Below are 21775 nucleotides of genomic sequence, written 5' to 3' on the forward strand. Positions count from 1 at the left end.
AGACTGCCACCTGTAGGTCAAATAAAAAATAAATCGAAATTAAAAATAAAATAAAAGATCAGAGCTAAGTCATCGAATACAATGTGAGCTCTTCAACTTAATCGAATGAAAATGCAAAATGAAGTGCTAACTTATTCTGTGTTTAATCACAGACAGAATTACTGAAAATGAGCAAATCCTGTGCTTAAGGAATTCACCTTTCCATATTTATCTTAGAGATCATCCAGCATCATGAAATGCTTTAAAGTGGTCTCTTCTATTTTCAGTGACCCCTCGACGTTTTATCATTTTTAACAGGAATCAGGAATTTCAGACTAAATTCACCTTTTTACACCAAATTGGAGCCGGATCACTCCTCTGAGGAGTCAGAAACTACTCAACTGCACAGGAGGGCGAGTAAATAACTACAATTTCACAGTTTAATTAAGACATAATAATGTGCTTTACTACTTTTTTGCTTCGTAGATGACAATAATAATAATAATAATAATAATAATAATAATAATAATAATAATAATAATAATAATAATTATTATTATTATTATTATATTTTAGCATTTAAAATATCATTCCACCTGAAGAGCTTCCACATTCGGGTGTATTAATCATTACAGAAACATGCAAACAAAAATATTTGATTTAGTAATTATTAATGCTGATATAACAGGGCAGCTGTGGCATAATCTTTATACTTTATACTTCTTCCTACTACTTTTCGACCGTGCAAAATTCAGACCTGCACGTACTTTGAGATAGATTCAGTTCATTTAAATGTTATTTTGTTTTTGTCTTAATTTGCTTCGTTTTGTTTTGTTTTGTTTCTTTGCACGTTCGAAATAAATAAATAAAATAAAATAAAAATAAATAACTTTACATTGGATGATGGTCCAATAAAGTTTGTAAGCTCTGTATATGTACACTCAGTAAAATGATGCAAATGAACAATACCATGGGGGATTAACAACTATTTTAACTATTTTGTACAGATTGATATTGGCTTGATTCTCCTCACCTTTGTCCCAATTCATAAGGGAAAAAAAGGAAAAGGAGGAGAAGGAAATGCGAAACGTCGCTCGATTTATCTGCGATCTGCTGAGGTTGTCTTACCTGACGATTAGCTCTTCGTGTTGATTAGCTTGGTCTAAATCAAAATGGCCGCCTAGAGTGGAGGAGTAACGCGGTTATAACATGTCAACATGTCACTTCTCAGAGTATGTGCCTTTGCTAAATGTCTGAATCGTCGCAGTTTGTTGGATAAGTGTGCAGTTCGGGCCTCCTTTGCGGACTATTGTCAGCTGTGTGTCTTCACTAGAAATGGCGCAGTCGGGCGGATTTCAGGTGAGCTGAAGGATATTCTGTGTGCATCTCTTAACCAGGGCAGCAACGGCTGTGTCATGGACATGTTTATATTATACACAAAGGACTGAGTTTAATACACGTGTAGGTACTACTTGTTAATATAACCTTAGTGGTCAAGGAGGACTGGTGTTATACATGGGAAACATTTAACCAAAATGTTGCTGGCTCTAATCCCAGACCCTCTTGGTCAGTTTTCAAATGTCCTTAAGCGTCAGACTGAACCTTAACATGATGCTGTTGAGTATTTAGAGGGAATAATATCTCAGAATTAATGTAATGTAAGAGACATTGACTTTTGAACAGTAAGATCCCAGCTTTAGGTGTTTATTATTGTTGGAGTGGAGACAGGTTGTGGAGGACATGGTGACCCCTTATGAAGCATTTGTGATCTGTTATGCTTCATGAACTGTATGTATTTATTTTCAGACAAACCTCTGACCCTGCAAAGAAGAAATGCCTCATTTGTAATCCCAAAGACTGAAGATGTAAAGAAACGTGTATTGGGACAGTCCCTAGTTGATGGTAAGTGCTTCCAGTAGACAGGTTTGATGCTACTATGTTTTATTTAGTCCTCACAAAACAACACACCTGTACAATGTCTACAGCAGGTCCAATGTGATACCAAATAATGATACTTTTACAACATTTTTCAGTTCTGTCATATCTGTAGGACATGATGGGCAATCTGGTCAGAAGATATCATAGTGTTTCTGATCACAATCATGATCCACAGTATGATTAGATATGTTTACACAGATTAGAAGCAGGTAATTGACTTGGCATGATGTTGGCACTATAATATAGCATTACATTAAAGATTCTACTTTTTCCACTTTAGATAATACATTTATCGTAAAACTAATGATTAATGGTTATGTTGCTGTATAATTAACATGAAAGCATGGAATTGGCATTGGAGAATAAGTTAAAATATTATTATAATATCATTGAAGTACTTAAAAAAGCACAGAGCCATCCTGGTGCACACTTTGGACAGGACTGGAAAAATATTTGTGGCTTGGCTTTTCAGAGCACAGTTGAATGGTAAATGGGATCGTACCTTTCAATAAAAGTTAATACTTCAGTCACTTCTCTTTTCTGCATTTGTGACTTTGGTCATATTTCATAACTTCCTCAAATGGCCTACTCAGCATCAACTGTTACATTTTTAAAGATCTCTGTCAAGTATCAGGATTGTACTTACGAATCTGACTCCATTTCTCTATCCCCCGTGTTTGTTACCATGGTTATTACCTTGACCATAAAACACACCTGAAACATGATTTAAGAATACCAATGAATCAATCATTTAATGAGCATTAATTAAACTTACACAGAACTGTGGTCTCCCAAGGTTACAGACAATCAGATTCCCTGGCCAACAGATATGAAGTCTCAAAGCAGAAGACCCGTCTCTCTGACCCCGAATTAAATTTTTCCTGCTTCTTTATACTCTTCTATGAGGTGTTGTCTTCCTACTCTCAATACCTTTGCATATCACCCATGCTACACCTGACCGCTTCATTCTTACCCCCTGTCCTTGCACCCCAGGCTTCATAAACTCTTATCTTTATCTGTAGTCTAACAATGTAACATCATACTCTTCCCTTATCCATTCTAATCCAACAGTCTTGCTGTATTTTTTTGTTTTACCCTTTGATTCTTTTAAACCTTCTAATGTCAGTATGTCACACAACTCAGAACAAATCAGCAAAACACAGAAATCATAGCTATATCATAATACATTCCGATTACAAAACATAAAAATCATGGTTATAACATATTGCATTCTAATTATATAATGCTTAGGTCTTTATATGTTCTTCAACTGTATAATTCCAACACTAGCCAGTGGTGTTATTGACATCATGTCAGGGAACTCAGAGAGTGTGACCTTGTTCAATTATCAGAGCCCCATATTGGGTTTAATATGATTATAGTATAAAACTGGAAAAAATAGATAGATGGACTCATCAATACACCATGTACTGATAAGTCTGAAGTGTATTATATCATGGTCCATATCACAGACTTTCTGCTTTCCTTTAACCTTAAATGTCATAGGTCTTTCTAATCTTTAAGATCTCTGTTAAAGTATTACTATGAAAAAGCAACCCATTAATGTTTTTTTCTTCGTCTGTCAGTGCTTGAGGCCAGGATCCAGCAACTCCAATCTGACGTCATTGTAGATGTCCAGCATGCAAAGGTGGAATTCATTAAAGCCCCCTCTTCTGGAACAGGGGTTTCATCTCTTAAGGGTCCCAAACGTACACTTAAGGGAAAAACAGACATTCCTAAACCAGGAAAGCCTGTTGCTAAAGCAGGTTTTAAATCTCAGCCCAGCCGATGGATAGAAAAACTAAGTGAGGAGAAAAAGATCAAGCTCAAGAAACAGCAACACCTTCGACAAAAAATACAAAAGAGTGTCAACGACAAGCCAACAACAGCATCTGAACAGAGTAAAAGCAGCCAAATGCTTCCTGGTACGTCACATAAAACAATATCGACCACAGCTAAAAAGACTGATCCTTTGATTAGGACTAATACAGATCGCACCAAACTGTCTGATGAAATCCGTGCTGCAGTTTCTCCAACGGTTACTTCCACTACTGCAGCAGGGGCAGCAACGTTATTGCGTAAAGTATCTAAAGGAAAAAAAAAAGGCTCATTACCCAGTGAACAGAGTGTAAGTCATGTCGAAGCCCAAGCCAAGGAGTTGGCTGAGGTGGAGGAGCTGGAGAAGAGACTCAACCAGCAGTCGAATCAGTGGATGTCCTGTAGTAAGACAGAGACCCCGAAGGAGAACAGTGTGTGTGTCGACATTCAGCTTAGCATCCGCTCTTACCTCGAGGCGTGTGTGTTTGCCGGGGACATTGATCGGGGACACCGTTTCCTACTCAGCCAGCACAGAGTTAGGAGTCGACGTAAACACCTTTGTACAGACATCTACAACATCATGATGAGGGTTTGGGCAAAGAAGGTGAGTTCAGCATGTTAATAACATTTTACTTAATGATTCAATGCCTTAATTGTTTTGTTTTGTTTTTTTTCATTTTTTGGCACAAGTATAGTCTTAAGTGTATAGACGTACAGTACACCCAATGAAGAAGACGAGCCATTTATTGTTATTGAACACTGTAACACATCAATAAAAACTACAGGACTGTTCTTTTAGGATTTTTGTAAACAGAAATTGCACCGGGTAGATTTGACCCACATAACTTAACCTATAAAGACCCAGTGCTACTTTTGTGGCAATTCCCAAATTATTTTTTCTCCATCTGTAACCTTTCTTAAGTGATTCATAAGCATTTATTATAATATTATTCTCTGTATTTTGGATTTTTTAATGAAAATAGTGTATTTTCCTATATTTGATTTAGTGACTGTAGACATTCATAAAAACTCTGTTTAAAGGTTAGGTTTATTATATGAAAAACTGAGAAAACCGATCAAAAAGTGACTTTTTCAGCAAAGATATCAATAACTGAATGTAAAATCAAGTGTCTCCATCCAGTGTCATTGATCCAACTCCATGGGTTTTACTGGTGAATCAATGTTGTAGAAGATGACGGTGTTTCCATGTTCACAACAGAGCCTCTGAACATCCAAATGGGTCATATCTGACGACCATGAAAAGATGAAAAATTGGATTTTACACCAAATATTTCAATGTATTAATAGGTATAGTAGTTCAGAAGTTATTAGATATTTTAGATCAGTAGATGTTTTTGGTTACCGATGGCTGTTTAGGTCTTTATGGTTTAAAAGTAGAAAGCTTATTACTAAAATATACAAGGAAATTAAATGAAAGGTGGCAGTAAAAGTTCTGCAGCACCAACAGCAATTAAACAATGTCAGTCAAATCTCAAACAGTGAAAAATAGTATTTGTTAGTTTTATCCAATGGTTTTATTACTAGTGAAGGGAGATGGTTAGCATTGTTATGCAAAATGATCACTGTTCACTCAAATGACTGCATGAAGGTGACTAATTATTGTACAGGGTTTATGAACACCTAGATGTCATTTTGTACATCGGGGCTCCATTCATTTGGCCTGTTATAAGATAGAAAGTAGTTTAAAAGAGACTGATTTCTCAGGGTTTTCTGTCCTATTATAAGACCAATGTGTTTTTACACAACACCTAAGCAGATTCAACTGAAGCTCCAAAATGTGCCAAGATTTTTCTTCCAGCCTGAAGAGAAAATGTGTATAAGCTAATATAGACATGTTTTTCTTGATTTTTTTTTTTAAAGCTTTGTCCATTATTTTACTTAAATTTAGTTCTAATTTATGTCCACTCTCATGCAGAAAATGCAGTTTTAAGTCAAACAACAATAAAAAAAAAACATCACTTCACCTAAGCCCAACAAATATAGAAACCTTTGGAAAACCCTCTTCCTGTTTTACTTACTGTGTTTTCCTTTTTGTTTTGTTTTTTGCACTAACCCAACATTTGTTGTCTAACTTTCCAGCCGACCATAATTTTTCACTTTTTAATTCTTACTGTCTGGGAATGTGCAAATGTTTAAAATACAAACATTCACATGTTCTCTCACTCTCCAACAGTTCCTTGACAGTATCTTGGAGAGCCACATCTCTTTGTGTGTCTGTAACTGTTCTGCTCTGTTTGTCTGTGCAGGGGACATTGAATCAGATCGGCCGTTTGTTTATTCTGTTAGAAGAAGCAGGTCTGAAGCCCAACGTTGGATCCTACTGCGCAGCACTGGAGTGTATGGGCCGCAACCCCAAGTGCCAACCACATATCATAACAAGGTATGTAGAGCACAGCACCTGTCATCAGGATCACTGTCATTAATATGCGTGCTGAAATGTGCTATGTACTGTATTATGATGGAGCCGTTGGTTGGCATTGGTTAGTGTACAGCGACATTGCAGAGGTTTACCAGCAGGGGTCATGATTCACTTTTATTTACACTTCCACAACAGTCTTCACTTCTGGCTTGGACTTTTCCTTCATCACTGTCGGTATTATTTGTAGTATTTCTGCTGCCTTTCTCTTTCTATATTTCATTAAGAGGACAGATTTTTTTTTTTGTAACAATTTTTTTAACAATGAACAATTGAACAACATACATACATACATAATAATATTACACCAAAGTAGGATAAAAAAAAAGTCACACTTCACAAAATATTTTACATTTACAATATATAAATACAAATGTAGGTAAAATAAAAAATAAATCAAAATAAAATAAAAGAGCTCTAATTATAGAAATTGAAATTATATAAATTAAATAAGATTATATACTTGACATAGTCTTGTTTTACTCGATTTAGAATTTATAATATTATTCAAATTATCTAAATAATTGGAGAAAAGGGCTTTTAAAACTATAATGTTAGGACAATGGTGTGCAAATTTAATGCAACTGATGTGAAATTTGGCAAATATTACTAAAAGGTTGATAATATATCTTTTTTCTGGATTTATTTTATCAATTTGTGAAAGGCCAAATAAAACATGTTGAAAGTTTAATTTAAGATGAGAACTACAAGTGTTTGTTGACAGACACGTTGTATCTCATTTCCTGTTCCTTTAACTTTTTAACATCATTGAATCCATAGAAACATCTTTGCACAATCATCTGTCAATTGTGTGTTTCCAGTTTTCCACTTAACACATCTCAACAAATCATTTACAATGTTACCATGACATCCAAGGCAAGTGGTTAGATTAAATGAATCCACTGACACACATTGTGCCATAGCGTATTTAACCCTTTCATGCATGAATTATGGGAACCTTAGTCAATAATTTTTTCTTGAGTGATTTTTTTCCTCTTTAAGCATGTGAAAAAAAAAAATGCAATTGAGATTTTTTTAATGAACCTATTTTTCATGGAGTTACATAAATGTCCACTCAGATCCACACCATACGTTTAATTTTTGAAGCAAAGAAACATGTATTTTAACCCATCATCAGAAAGTGATATACTGTGTGAAAAATATGAAATAAAAACATTTTTAATGCTGCTAATCTGATGTTTTCTCACATTTTATCATACTCTAATACTAGTTATTACTCACTTCATGGAGATAATATGCAAAAAAACAACTTTTTGTTTAAGGAAACCGGTAATTACTGTCTAATAACAATTAATACTTGATTTCCACTCGAACATGTTAGTGTAGATCAGGTTTATATAGAACAGTAAAGTTACAGTAATGGTATAAATGTTAGTGTATTATTATGGGATGGTGCATAAGTGTCCATTGTGTTGGCTGATATGGAACTAAACCAACAAAACTCATGAATATACAAGAGAACAGCTGGACAAGAACTGTCCACTGGAGTAACTACTATGCATGAAAGGGTTAAATATTTAATTTTTTTCACAAACGACAACTTTCATAGTTTGTACCTTAGTTGTGGCTGAGTAGTTACAAGGTCATCCTGACAAATGACTTTTAAGTTTATTAATTGAGCCGTTGTTGTCAATAACTGTGTATCACCCTCATGCCTGGACTTATTGCTTGACTAACTGTGCACAGTTGACATCTTTAGGAGGGGAATAAATGTGTCACAGTGTGTGGGTTTGTGTGCACGGAGTTTCCTAAACATAGACAATGTTTATACAACCTGTAATTACATAAGAGGTAAAGTTGAGTTGTTTTTTTTTTATATAAATAAAGAGCATGTTTGTGTGTGTGTGTGTACATATATCTATCTATCTATCTATCTATCTATCTATATATATATATATATATATATATATATATATATATATATATATATATATATACACACATACAGGGTGGGGAAGCAAAATTTATAATATTTTGAGGTAGGGATTGAAAGACAGTGTATGACCAATTAGTTTATTGACAGTCATGAGAATTTATTTGCCACAAGAAAATTTACATAATAGAAAATGTTTTTATTCTATGTGTCCTCCTTCTTTCTCAATAACTGCCTTCACACGCTTCCTGAAACTTGCGCAAGTGTTCCTCAAATATTCGGGTGATAACTTCTCCCATTCTTCTTTAATAGTATCTTCCAGACTTTCTCGTAATAGTTTTGCTCATAGTCATTCTCTTCTTTACATTATAAACAGTCTTTATGGACACTCCAACTATTTTTGAAATCTCCTTTGGTGTGACGAGTGCATTCAGCAAATCACACACTCTTTGACGTTTGCTTTCCTGATTACTCATATGGGCAAAAGTTTCTGAAAAGGTATGGATAATAGTGTTAGGTATGATTATGACATCAATATATGTTTGGTTTCAAAACAATTGATGTAGTGCCTGCTGAGAAAAAACAACTAAATGTTGTAAATTTTGCTTCCCCACCCTGTACATATATATATAAATATAAATATAAATATACATATATATATATATATATATATATATATATATATATATATATATATATATATATATGTGTGTGTGTGTGTGTGTGTGTGTGTGTATATATATATGTATATATGTATATATATGTACACACACACTAGACACAGATAAAAACACACTTTTACATGAAGCATATTGTCTTTGAAATAGTGTTAATAAGCTGTGCTCCAGTTCTTCAACATGACGCATCGCACCTCCCAAGGATAGTCCCTCATTTGTCTGCAAGAGATAGGCCAATAGTTAATAGTCGGCTTCTAAACTGGAAAAACTGGCTTTAAGGGTAAATAATCACTCAAAAAGATTAAAATCACTACCACTTCCATGCACATTTATTGATTATCGGTGACTGCGATTGATTTATTTAGGCATTTACTTCTTTGACGAAGACATTCCACTCAACAGTTATACAGTTTCTAAGAACATTTAAGACATGCAAAATGCAATATCGAGTTTGCATGTTCTCCCTGTGTCTGTGTGGGTTCTCTCCGAGTACTCTGGCTTCCTCCCACCATCCAAAGACATGCACTGATAGGTTAATTGGTTTAGAGTTGATTTTAAAATTCTGCTATTTGCTTTTAAATGTTTGAATGGCCTTGCCCCCTCCTACCTGTCGGACCTGATCCACCCCTACGCCCCCTCTCATGCTCTCAGGTCAGCAGATCAGCTGCAGCTTGTGGTTCCAAAAACTAAAAAGAAGCTTCGCGGGGTCTGTGCTTTTTCTGTTGTTGCCCCAAAGCTGTGGAACCAGTTGCCCTTAGATGTTAGACAGGCTCAGTCTCTGCCTGTATTTAAATCAAGTCTAAAAACGCTCTTTTTCTCATTGGCTTTTAATCAATGAGTGAGATGCTGTTTTTATCAGATTTTAATTTGTCTTTGTTTGTATGATGTTTGTATTTTGTTGTTCTTAGCCCACCTTGCACCCTGCCTTATCACTGTTTTTACTTATTTATTTACTTATTTAATTCCTTGTTTTATGATTCGTATACAGCACTTTGGCCAGCTGTAAAGTTCTTAAACTGCTTTATAAATGAAGTTGGTATGGTATGGTATGGTATGGTATGGTATGGTATGGTATGGTATCTAAATTGCCCATAGGTGTGAATGTGAGAGTGATTGGTTGTTTGTCTCTATATGTCAGCCCTGCGATAAACTGGCAACTCATCCAGGGTGTACTCCGCCTTCACTCATAAGTAGCTGGGATAGGCTCCAGTGACCCCTGCGACCCTAGTGAGGATAAAGCGGGTTCAGGCAATGAATAAATAATGCAATATCATTGTAAAAATGTATATGAAAAATTCTATCCCCTGATCACATTGATCAAGGTTGTCAAACTCATTTTAGTTCAGGGGCCACATTCAGCCGAAAATTATCTCAAGTGGACCGGACCAGTAAAATATTAGAAGTGAAAAAAGTCAAATTACATTATGAAAATGTTTACGTCTATAAACTATCCTTAAAAAATGTGATAAACTGAACACCCTAAAATTTCTTAAGACAAATAAGTATAATTTTAATAATATTATGCTCCTGCTTATCATTAATACAAGCGTATTACACTTTATATGTCACACTTGATCTAAAAATGCACAAAAAATGTAATAACATGCAGAATATTGTTAAAATTGCACTTGCTTCTCTTAAGACACTTCAGGCTGTCCATATTTGTTCATAGTATTCACATTTTTTGTGAAAGGCTGGTTTGTAAATTTACACATTTTCATGTAATTTTACTTTTTTATACTAAAACAAAGAGAACAGTTTGGAGTTGTCCTTACTTATAGGTTATTATGATTGTATATCACTAGTCCAATCCACTTTAGACCCGAGTAGGGATTTATATGATCCCTAAAATAAAACAAGTGATTGTTATCTTCAGTTCAGTGTAATTTTGTATTTCACAAATTCATGGGCCAGATTGGACCCTTTGGCGGGCTGGTTTTGGCCCCCAGGCTGTATGTTTGACACCCCTGTCATACAAGATAAATAGATGTTCATTTCAGTTCAGATCTGTTGACTGTGGAGGCCATAGATGCATAGGAGTCACATCATTTTCTTTCCCATGGCAGGTAATGTGCAAGTCAGCATGTTTATCCATCTGTCAGTCAATCATGAGTTCATTTCTGGAGCTTAACTAAGAAACCGTTGAATATTTTCCTGCCAGACTTGCTTAGATTTTCTGTTATATGTTGAAGTTGCTCTCTTTGCTATTTTGCGTATGCTCCCTCCATCTTTTCTGTTTGCCATCGTCTGGTTTCCGCTGTCACAGAGATTACATTTTCTATATCGGTTGTTGACTGATTCACGGTCCCATTTTTGGAAACTACTTTTCACTTTTGCAAGAACCACTGGCATGTGTCATCCTCTGCTGACATGTGACATACAAAAATGTATTACTTTACATCGTGTTTGTGCGTCAAGTATCCAGTCAGTCACATTTGCAGAAGTCCGGTGGTTTAAGAACTAAACTACAGTGTTAGTTGTAAATGTGTATGTTTATGGCTGTATGTTATAAACAAGGCAAAACCATCAGCACAACTAATGTTATCTACAGATTTGGGGGAGTAACTTGTTATGTAAAACAGTTAAATATAACAATTGAAAAAAAAAAATTGTAATTAAATGACAGTTACGTAGTCAATATTTTGGTGATTTGAAAAGGATTTACATCTGAATTTGTTGTTTTGGGCAAAAAGCTTTTATATAGAACAAATGTATTGTGTTGCACCTTCTCTTTGCACATTTTTAAACAACATGCATCAGCAAAGCCAATGGAAAAAAATAGCAAGATATAGAGATAGAGCTATCTCTGTATAAGGGTGCTTCTATGAAACTGGTCCCTAAAAACAGGACAGAGGGGCTAAAAATTCAAACTAGATGTAGACTAATGTTATGAAGCAAGTTTGGAAGCACTATGGGTCTTTTAAAAAAAATAAATATCTCCTGAGATAAAAGAGAAACTATTTTTCAGATGAAACACATTTTTATAGTTTTTTCTATTATTCTTTATACAAAAATCCACTTGTAACATGGTGAAAAGGACACAAAAATTACACGCTACTATTTTTTCAAATATCTTTTTATTCTCTCACAGGTGCATTTTGGGAATCGAACTAATTATGCAAGGCAGAGTGTTTCACAAAAATGACCGCTGTTGCAAAATCACTTGTGATTTATTTGTGTTTAAATGGGCAAGTTCTGCATGTAACGTGAGTGGACACAATGGGTTACACACAAAAACCTGGAATGGGACTGCAATTCATGAAAAACCCACGTCTGGATTCAAAAAACCACTAGGATCATCAAATTTCACAGCGTCTTTATTTATAATGATATATAAGACCATTTCAAGCCATGTTTTCCAGATCAAATGCACTGACACCTAGGGAGCTTTTCATGTCCTGATTTTGGTCCTATTTTTGGCCCCAATATTTTATTAAAAATTCATTAATTTTGGGATTGCTCATAGCAAGAGTATAATTTTTTTTTGGCATTTATCTGAGGTCATCATTCGGTACATCCTGGGGGAAAATATGTCTAAATTTCTCTTTGATTATTGGGTCTAAAAAGCTGGAAAAGTGCCAGATACCAAAATGAACCTAGTTTCATAGAAGCACCCATATAGATGTGAATCAGTATACTTTGCTTGAAAGCAATAAAAAGTAAGTTACAACATTTAAAGTAATTTCCGTAAAATAGATACACTTATTATTTGTTAAATCTGCCTGGTAATCTGTAACCTATTATGGAGGGAAGCTTCTCAACAGTGATTACTATTAAATCTGCAACTTCTCAGTCACAAATATCACATCAAATTGCACTTAATTAACACTTCATGTGTTTTCAAGGACTGGAAGAATGTCTCATTTCTTTTGATCACCATACAGTGGGATCCATGAGAGTATTTTAGGTTTAGTCCACAACCTTGAGTCTTTTAGTTTTGTCCTTGATAGGGTGAGTCCTTTTAAAGGAGTCCTCCGGTGAATTAGGACATGGCCACAGATTTTAATCAGCTCATGTAAAACAGACCACTCCTGCATCACAAGTCTGTCGTCAAGTGATGAGATATCATCATTTCTCTCAAGTCACTGCTGCTGGCGGCGTGATTAGTCGTCTAAGAGCTCTATCAGCCTGGTCTCATTGAACACTGTCACACAAACCACACACACACACACACACATATAGAAAAACACACATGTACTCTCCTCCTGGACCCCGGGGATATCGCCCTATGCAGCTTGATCCAATAGCAGCACACGTGAGAGGGCAGTAGGGTTGGCGGTAGGTATCTGGTTGGTCCATCGATCACTGTAAGCTGATGCTCTTATGACATTGTTCTCCAGTGGTGTACTCCGGCTCAGTCTGAGGCCAAGCAACCCTTTTTCTTTTTTTTTCTGACCCTCTATTACCTCTTGTCCTCACTATCACCACTTTCTCTGTCACTCAATATGTTTGTTGTCTGGCTGTCTCTTTCCTCACTGTTTTTTTTATGACCTGACTCTTGTACTCTAATATCCCTCTTGCCTGTGAAGTCTCCCCTGCAGCATCCCAGGCCTCAGTGTACCAGTCTTTTCCTCTTTCGTCTTTCACACACATGCTCTTATCCCTTGAAGTTTTCCCTTTGTAAGTACTGTGTCCCCCAGAGCTCTGTCCTCTCTGGGGTGCAGCAGAGCAGTCACCAGGCTGATTATGCTCTATCTCTCAACCTCTTTGCCCTCTTTGTTCGTCTGGACCACACTGCCAGCGCCCAGACTAATCCTTTCTTTGTTCAAGCCTCTCTCATTTAACTCGGACCAAAATTGCACATTGCATCACATGCGACTCCAAGGCACGGCTGAAAATACTTCAAAATCAGATCTCTTTGGTTTTCTGCAGAAATATTTCCAAACATACGCTACACGACACATGCCAGAAAAACAATACAGCATCCCCACCATTATATTCATTCACTGTGTGCAGAACCCTGCTCGTGTCTGATTAGATTAGGTCTTTGGAAGTTGCTGAGCCAGGGTTTCCACCGAAATGTAATTAGCACGCTGTTATTTATAATTGTCTTGAGAAAAGGTGTGCTGAGTGAAGCTGAGCTCCCTCACTGCTCACTGTGTAGTGACAAATTGGTTTCCTCAGCTTCCTTAGACATGCAGCCCTGCTATTAACCTCTAGGGAGCAGTGTAACCAAACACGGTCAGCAGGCTATTCAGACTGATGAATAGGAGCATTTTACCTCTGAGTATGCAAGACATTAACAAGGATTTACCCGGTAGAAGCAAATTTATAATTAAAATATACTAAGTACATAGAATACTGCATAGTATTTGAAGAAAATTAGTAAAGCACAGTATTTGGGTTATATCAAAATTGCTATTATGGCTAACAACAAAAAGAAGAAATTAAAAAATGCTAAAATATGCAGTTCCATCCATCCATTATCTTCCACTTAATGTGCTCCAGTCTACGGCTCGCATTCCTCAGACGTACATACATGTTTGGTACAGACTTAATCATAAAATTGTTATGTTAATATTTTGTTTCAGTGAAAATGAAATGAAATGAACAATTACCATTAGTGTTAAAATCATGTCTTTCATCACCATTGGAATATGATTTTTTTTCCCATATTGTTGTGCTCCATCCAGCATTTTTCTGGGTCACTGAAAAGGAGACATGGTAAAGTCAATATGTATGTGTAATGAACAAACACAGCATTCCAAGCCGTGACAAATGAATACCAATACGTAACATTTTAGTCATTAGACCTTGTATAAAAAAAAAAAAAAAAGAAACCAGCATGATTGTCATCCTCGCAGATTTTTTTAGGTGTCACATACCAAATTGAGTTATAAAATAATCATGTTACCACACCTCTCATTTGTATTCCAGTGACTGGTTTGCACATTATCTGTATTCTGCAGTCAGGTCATGGAGACAGTGCTCCGTCTAGGAGATTTCTATTTAATAAATATTTTGCAGATGCTGTCACTGTCTATGTGGCTACAGATCACCCTCTCAGTCCGTGGTGGAAAGGTCTGTCAGTGCAAATACTTGACATTGATATTCTACAACTGTCCATCAGGCTAGTGAAGACGTATACCAATTTCCCACATGCAGGGAGCTGTTTTTTTAACACTTGAATTAATCAGGGATCCAGCAAGTGATATGATTAACTGAGCCCCATTCGCATATCATAAAGGAGGTCATAAGGTTGTGAACCCTGAACTTGTGCTCAGAATCCAAAGCCTGTTCCATCATATTGGCTATAATCTCTTATGCAAATGAAAATCGACTTTTAATGTTCTCACATTATGACCAGTGCTAAGTGAATGCTAAATATAAGCATGCTTTTAGCTAACTTTTATGGGAAGAGGTACTACATTAATTTCTGGATCAGAGTTAAAAATAGGTTATGATTATCTGCTTCTATTGACAGTGTATTTTAAAACTGAACAGCATGGACATTAAAAAAAAAAGCTTGTGTTCTTCCTTTTTGTTAACACCAGATACGTTGCACTCATGGGTTCAACTAGGCCAGGATGAGACTTGGAGCCAATAACTGATTCCCATTTGCAGTAAAAATGAAAGTCTTGTTTTGTGTAACCAATAGATAATCATAAGAAGGCACAGATAATTATACGGGGCAATAAACATTTTACCTCCATCATAGAATAATTTTTTAGTTGTTGTTACAATAATAAAGTGCTGTAACCTACAACATTATGGGTCAATAAAAATGTGTTGCATCTGTGTATGTCCCTGTACGTCCAGGTGCCTGAACCAGATGGAGGAGGACGGCCTGTCTGTGGAGGATCTGTTCAGCCAGTGTGTGTTCAGACGAGATGAGAGAGACATGGTACTGAAGGCCATACGCAGCGTCCAGGCCGACTATCAGCCCAGCGTTAACCTGGATGCAAGTCAGTGCTTACCGTCTCTGGTTCAGGACTACTACACCAAGGTAACCTCTACCTTTACATGTACATGTCTGTATGCTTAACCGTTAAAGAAGATGTGATCTAAACCAAGTTTTATACACGTGAACATCTTCGAGAGTTGTTTTGAAAAGTGACAACAGTATTTACAGATCAGAGACATAGACCTCCACCAAGGCCATGAGTCCACTCTTCTTGTTCCACAGTATTCCCTTTTTGTTTGTTAGTGTGTCTTAGAGCTGCACAATATATCGTTTGAGCATCATCATCGTGAAGACTTGGTGCCAAAAAGAAAAGCAACGTCAGTTATCTGGAGTTATTTCAGCTACAATAAGAATGATACTGAAACATGTGTTCTGTGGCAACAGTGTCTTCCACCCATTATCACAACGAGATTTAACACAACTAATTTTAGGCCATTTCTGTTGGCACCACGCAGCTGTTATATCCCCCTGGGCATTTTTTCATATCACAATATATTATCACAGGGTTTAAAAAATCGCAATGTCAGTTTTTTCCAACATAGTGCAGCCCTAGTGTGTCTATTAGTTTATTGGAATGGTTTCCATATTCTGTCCAAGGTACTGGTCTTGTGGTGCATGAGATAACTCAGAAAGTCCAGGAGTTTGTATTCCATTAACATCCTATGCCACCTTGCAACTGAGGGAGCTTTATCCGAAATCCAATGCTGTAAAATATTTTTTCTAGCACAGAATGCCATAACATTATACAGTTTTATCTGATATACATCAGGTATACTAGGAAGGCCCAGAAGCAGAGAAACCGGGTTGAGTTCAAGCTCAATTTTGATAACTTTTTGACAGTATTCCCTTTTAATGGACCCCATATAGTATTTCATCTATAGGATTCATCCTTGGCCCATATCCTGCTGTTCCAACAAGTTTGACTGTTGTTTGTTTGTTGTTTGACAGTAGAAGTGTGACTCTTCCCTGACCTCATGACTGGATTCTGTTATGATTCACTTGTTAATGATTCTTGATGCATCTCAACCTCAGTTTTCTATATTATTGGACCTGGCATCAATTAATACAATCAGCTATACAACAATACCAAGGAAATCTAACTCTAATCCTTTTGCAGTGCATAACAAATAGTGTATTCAATGCTCCCCCACCCTTTATGGATTTGATTACAATTGAGATGAGAAGTGTCCATGTGTCTAACAGACAGATAAACGCTCTGATCGCACAACGTTCTTGGCAAAGGTAATAAATGTTATTGCTAAGGCTGAGCCTTGTGTATGTTTTGTGAGTCAGAGCTCCAGAGAGCTGGGAAAGCTGTCAGAATGCTCCAGCGTGACTTCGAAAGATTTGATCACCCCTTCACAGCCAGACAGGCACTGGCCTATTTATAGTGAACCAACTCTGCTTTCTAATGGGTCCTCCGTTTGCCTTGTGTCTCTGTCTTTCACCTATCCTTGTTCTCTCCCACCTCCCAGCCTCCTAGTTCTCACATGATTCATTAACAGCTTTTTGTACATTCGCAATATTTTTAGACCCAAACCTTACACCTTATTCACTTTGGCCTTGGCACATTTTTGTTTTTTTATATCTGATTATTGGCCTGTATTTGTGATGTGAGCAGCAGGCCCTGTATTTGGTCAAAGTAGTGAAATGTAAAAAGGGGTCAAATGTGATCGCTTCATTACTCATGCCTCTGATTAAAAGACTGACTAACTAGTCGGCTGGTGATCTGACTATGACTATGACTGTGACGTGTTGGCAGGCCCATTTACCGGTTGGAAGGCTGTCCAAATAACTGGTCCACATGATAACGGAGTAGCAGACTGGATGGTCTCTGGAGGTTTTTAAATCACTGTTTGCAACAGACACACAATCTAATTAGAATACTGTTTGTTGTTGTGAGATGGAATTTGATTAAAATGTGGTTCGTACAAAATGCAGTTTGATCTAGCTTCAACTTGTCACTAGAGATTGCGTGGTTTTCTCTCATTTAACTTTTTTTCCGGCAGGAAGGAAGGCTGTCTGTCTGTTTGTTACATCACAAATGTTTTCAACAACAGAAATCCTCCAGAGTAGTTGACGGATGGTTATGTGTCTTGGTCAAACTGGTAGAAGTGAGACTGAACAAACATCTGTCTAACATCTGTATTACTACAGTTCTTCAAATAGCCTTTTCTTTCTCTCCCCTAAATCTGCATGTTTGGATGTGTTTTTTTTTTAATGATTCTATCAGCATATTTTCACTTGCTATCTATTGATTTCACCACCATCTACTTATAATGACGTGTTAAAAGTCAGCATTATTGTACCTCCCCTGGCTGCCGTCCATGATATGAATGTGATCTTTTCTGCTCTGTATAAAATTATGTGTCGTACTGTTGTATTACATCCACCCCTCTTGATTCTACAGTGTGAGTGTGAGAGAATTCAGCTTTTAGAGCAATTTTTAAATTATCTTATACAAGAAAGGTGGCGATGTTATCTGCTGCTGACTTGGCCACTTGGTCAGTCCAAACCACGCTTATATCTTACATCGCCACTATTGTGATGAAAGGAATGATATTGAGACAACGCTCAAGGCTTTAAAGCTCAGTTTAACACTCCCTTGGCTGCAGTCTGAGATGGGAGTATGATTGGCCTTTGCCCACTGGCCTGAAAAGCCAGTTTCTGTTTCTTGAATTGATCATAAAAGACATTATTTCAAGGTGGTGTAGCTAGCAGTGAAATGGTTGTATTTAGGTTAGAGGGGCTTTAGCTTAAACCAAGGTTAAGACAAGTTTATCACAGGGTAGAGAAAATCTTACTGTTATTCCACAGAAATCAGTCATCATTTTTCTCTATCTGTCCTGTGTGTGTCTGTGCGTTCATGCTTCAGAGGGCAGGGCATCAATACCCCAAACTGGACTTTACTCAGGAGGAGCTCCAGGAGCGTTTCAGACAACAGCTCAGGATGGAACAAGCCTGCACCGTCACCATCGACTCTGTGGAGGCTGCCAAACCCGTCACTGAAAACATGGCCAAGATGGTAAACAAACAGTTCAGACTGCTGGAATTTTTAATTTATACTATAGTGAGTTTCAGAACAAAAGACCAAACTGTCATTGCTGACCCAGGTGTGCTCTAAGATCTACAGGTGGGTCACCCAAAACATTTGCATTTCAAAATAACTTTGAACAGTAATGGTTTTGATATTAGTGAATGTTCCTGTTGTTCAGATAATTATACTTAAAAGGTTGAATCTACTATGAAAGGCTTGTTTTACTCATGAGATGAAAAAAAAAAAAAAGATTGGCCCAACACTGAGTTTTACCAAATGTACTTCGCTTCACTGAGGCTGGCTTATAAATAAAAAATGATTAGTAACATTCCTTTATGGCCAAATTCACTTAATTTCATAATTTATAGCTTTATTATAATTTGGGTTGTGTTGTGTTGTCACATCTAAAAAGTAGGTCTGCTGTACTAGAGCATATATACATAATTATACATAATTATCAATGTGATGAAATGTGCAGTTGATTCTTGCTTCATCTGTGCTAGAGCAACACTAGCATGTTTCTAGTTTTTTATATGAAGTAGTAACTTGCTCCATAAGATTTTTTTTTATCCCAGTGGAAATGCTTGTACCAGATGTTCCTCAAATTGATTATAACATAAGAACATTACATACTGAAGGTAGTGAATGTTGGACCATTGCCTCGTAGCATAGCAATCAAAGTGCATCATGTATTGATATTGACAAAAATAAGCAAACTAACAGAGAAAGGCTGAATCTAGTTAGAGGAGAAGTATCAGATATCCTGCAAAAACCGATGCGTAGGCACATAATGTAAACTACAGACAGTGAAAGCTGCATCTCATCTGTTTTCACATTCCATTTCAGCCTTTACCTATGTGACGATATCGTAAAATATTTCACATAACCAAACATACCCTCTGTTATGTATTGGATTTTTTTTCCCTTCTAATGCAAACTTTGAAATAACACGCAGGATAAAGGCCTGACAGAACAGGAGAGGAGGAAACATTATATTCCCGCAGTGTGCCTCCTTTCTAACTCTGGCATTTACAGTCCGGCCTGGATCGTCTGCCTCTGCAGATGGGCTACGTGGGAAGCGAGCAGGCTGAGAGTCCCTGGTGGTCAGGAAGCATTTACAGACAGGCAGGCCAGAATAATAATGTATTGTAATGGAGGCCTCTGGAGAGAACGCAGTCACCTCTCCATCCACAATCCAGACTGTGTCTCTGCTTCAGTCAGATTGAAAACACATCTTCAACTAAAGAGAAAACATTAAAAAATGCACAGCCCACACAGAAATACAGGAGCTGCAGGTGCACATGTCACCTTAGTATGCAGTCACTATGAAAAAAAGCAAAACTCCATCCAGAATCTGATGAATGAGGATTGTTTTGGGGTTGCTGTTTTTGGATTTAGTGTTGAGGTGGAATATTGACAGTACTGTTGTCCTTTCAGAGGGAGATGCTGGCCGAGCAGCGGGCTCACTGGAGAAAGACCCTCCTCCAGGCCCTAAGGGACAGTAAGATGATCCTGGCTAACACCAACACCAAGGACTACAAGCTTAACCTTTATCCTTACCTCTGTTTGCTGGAGGATAACGAGTATGTTGACATCATGATACAGGTAATACAACCCACCTGACCCGGGCCATGAGTCTGGGAGATAACAAGGACTTCAAAGTGTTTTAACTGATGGCAGCTTTATTTAACTAGGACATTAAAATGAACATATCTAGTAAGGTCTGTCATATCTGTGTTTTGATTTCTTGACATTGCTACAGTGTAATATGACCCAACCAATCTAAGAAATGACAAAACAGAAGTATGACAATGGCACCAGCTGGAAAGTGTCAGAGTATCGGCAACAAATGGAGCTTTGATCAACTTTATTTATTTACTTACTTACTTACCTTTATTTAACCAGATGGTCCTATTGAGAATAGAAATCTTTTTTGCAAGGGAGACTTGGCCAAGGTAGCAGCCCTACAAAATCAAAATTGTTTATTTGTTTGTTTATTTTCAATTTAAAACCAAAAAATGCCAGCTCCACAAAATAACTCATACACATCACTCATATCAAAATTAACCTCTGTCCATTCCTCCACAAGACACAAAACATTACTCGTATTAAAAATAAACTCTATAAACTATATAAAATGTACACATGATACACAATGAACAATAAAACAGAATAATAATTATTTAACCATAATGGCCTCTTAAGAAAAGCAGTGACATCCCTCCTTCTCTGCATTCTCCATGATACTTTTCAAACCATGAACAGAGATGAATGTTTGTAGTTTAAGAGTTATTTTGAAGATTATTCCATGACCACGGTGCATGTTTTGCCAAAGTCTGTCAGAACTCAGGGAGCAATCAAGAGCAACCACTGGGAGGCACGTAGATGGTAACTACTGACAGAAAGAGGTATTCTGGGAGTTTACCCAGCAGAGCTTTATAGATGAGGGCTGTTTATGGATAATGTTGAATTGATAAATATGCTGCAATTATTGAAGAAAATTGTGGAACTGTTGAGTCTGTTTGTATGACTGTGCTGCCATGATCATATTGTTGTGTATAATTCAGTTACTGCATTATGTCTAAGTTGTGGCTGAATGCTAAAATGAGGAAAAAGGTATTGTTTGATTCTTGTATTAAGTTAGTGATAAAGGTGTAAAAGCAGTTGAGGGGTAGGATTAAATAAGTTAAACTTCTTCCTACTCCTTTTCGACCGTGCAAAATTCAGACTTGCACGTGCTTGAAGATAGATTCTGTTCATTTTGTTTTTGTCTTATTTTGCTTTGTTTTATTTTGTTTCTTTGCATGTTTGAAATAAATAAATAAATAAATAAATAGACATACCAGTGCTGTCTACAAATAGTTAATGATATCCAAGCCACTAAATCATAGAGAATGCAGTGGTGAGTGTGGGATTTTGCATTTGAAATTAAACATAAAGAAGCATAATACACTGAATCAAGACTCTTTAAAGTCGAGGTCGCTGCATGCCTGTACAGTATATCACTGTAATCAATTACAGACAGAAAGGTGGCTTCCACAAGTTTTTTTCTTTTCTGAGAATGTGATGCCTTTGGTTACAACATACTCAG

General features: G+C 36.8%; 1 protein-coding gene across 1 annotated transcript in view; it reads left to right on the forward strand.

The window, feature by feature from the left end:
• Window positions 1-1163: 1163 nt before the first annotated feature.
• Window positions 1164-21775, forward strand: part of polrmt (polymerase (RNA) mitochondrial (DNA directed)) — an 87052-nt gene continuing 66440 nt past the window's right edge. Inside the window, exons 1-7 of the mRNA XM_030132543.1 lie at window positions 1164-1338; window positions 1786-1881; window positions 3504-4339; window positions 6003-6136; window positions 15503-15689; window positions 18523-18672; window positions 20122-20289. Of these exons, the coding sequence (XP_029988403.1) occupies window positions 1197-1338; window positions 1786-1881; window positions 3504-4339; window positions 6003-6136; window positions 15503-15689; window positions 18523-18672; window positions 20122-20289 (1713 nt within the window). The 5' untranslated portion in view covers window positions 1164-1196. The remainder of the gene's footprint in view (window positions 1339-1785; window positions 1882-3503; window positions 4340-6002; window positions 6137-15502; window positions 15690-18522; window positions 18673-20121; window positions 20290-21775) is intronic.

Source organism: Sphaeramia orbicularis, chromosome 4 (genome assembly GCF_902148855.1).
Source record: "Sphaeramia orbicularis chromosome 4, fSphaOr1.1, whole genome shotgun sequence".
Classification (NCBI taxonomy): Eukaryota; Metazoa; Chordata; class Actinopteri; order Kurtiformes; family Apogonidae; genus Sphaeramia; species Sphaeramia orbicularis.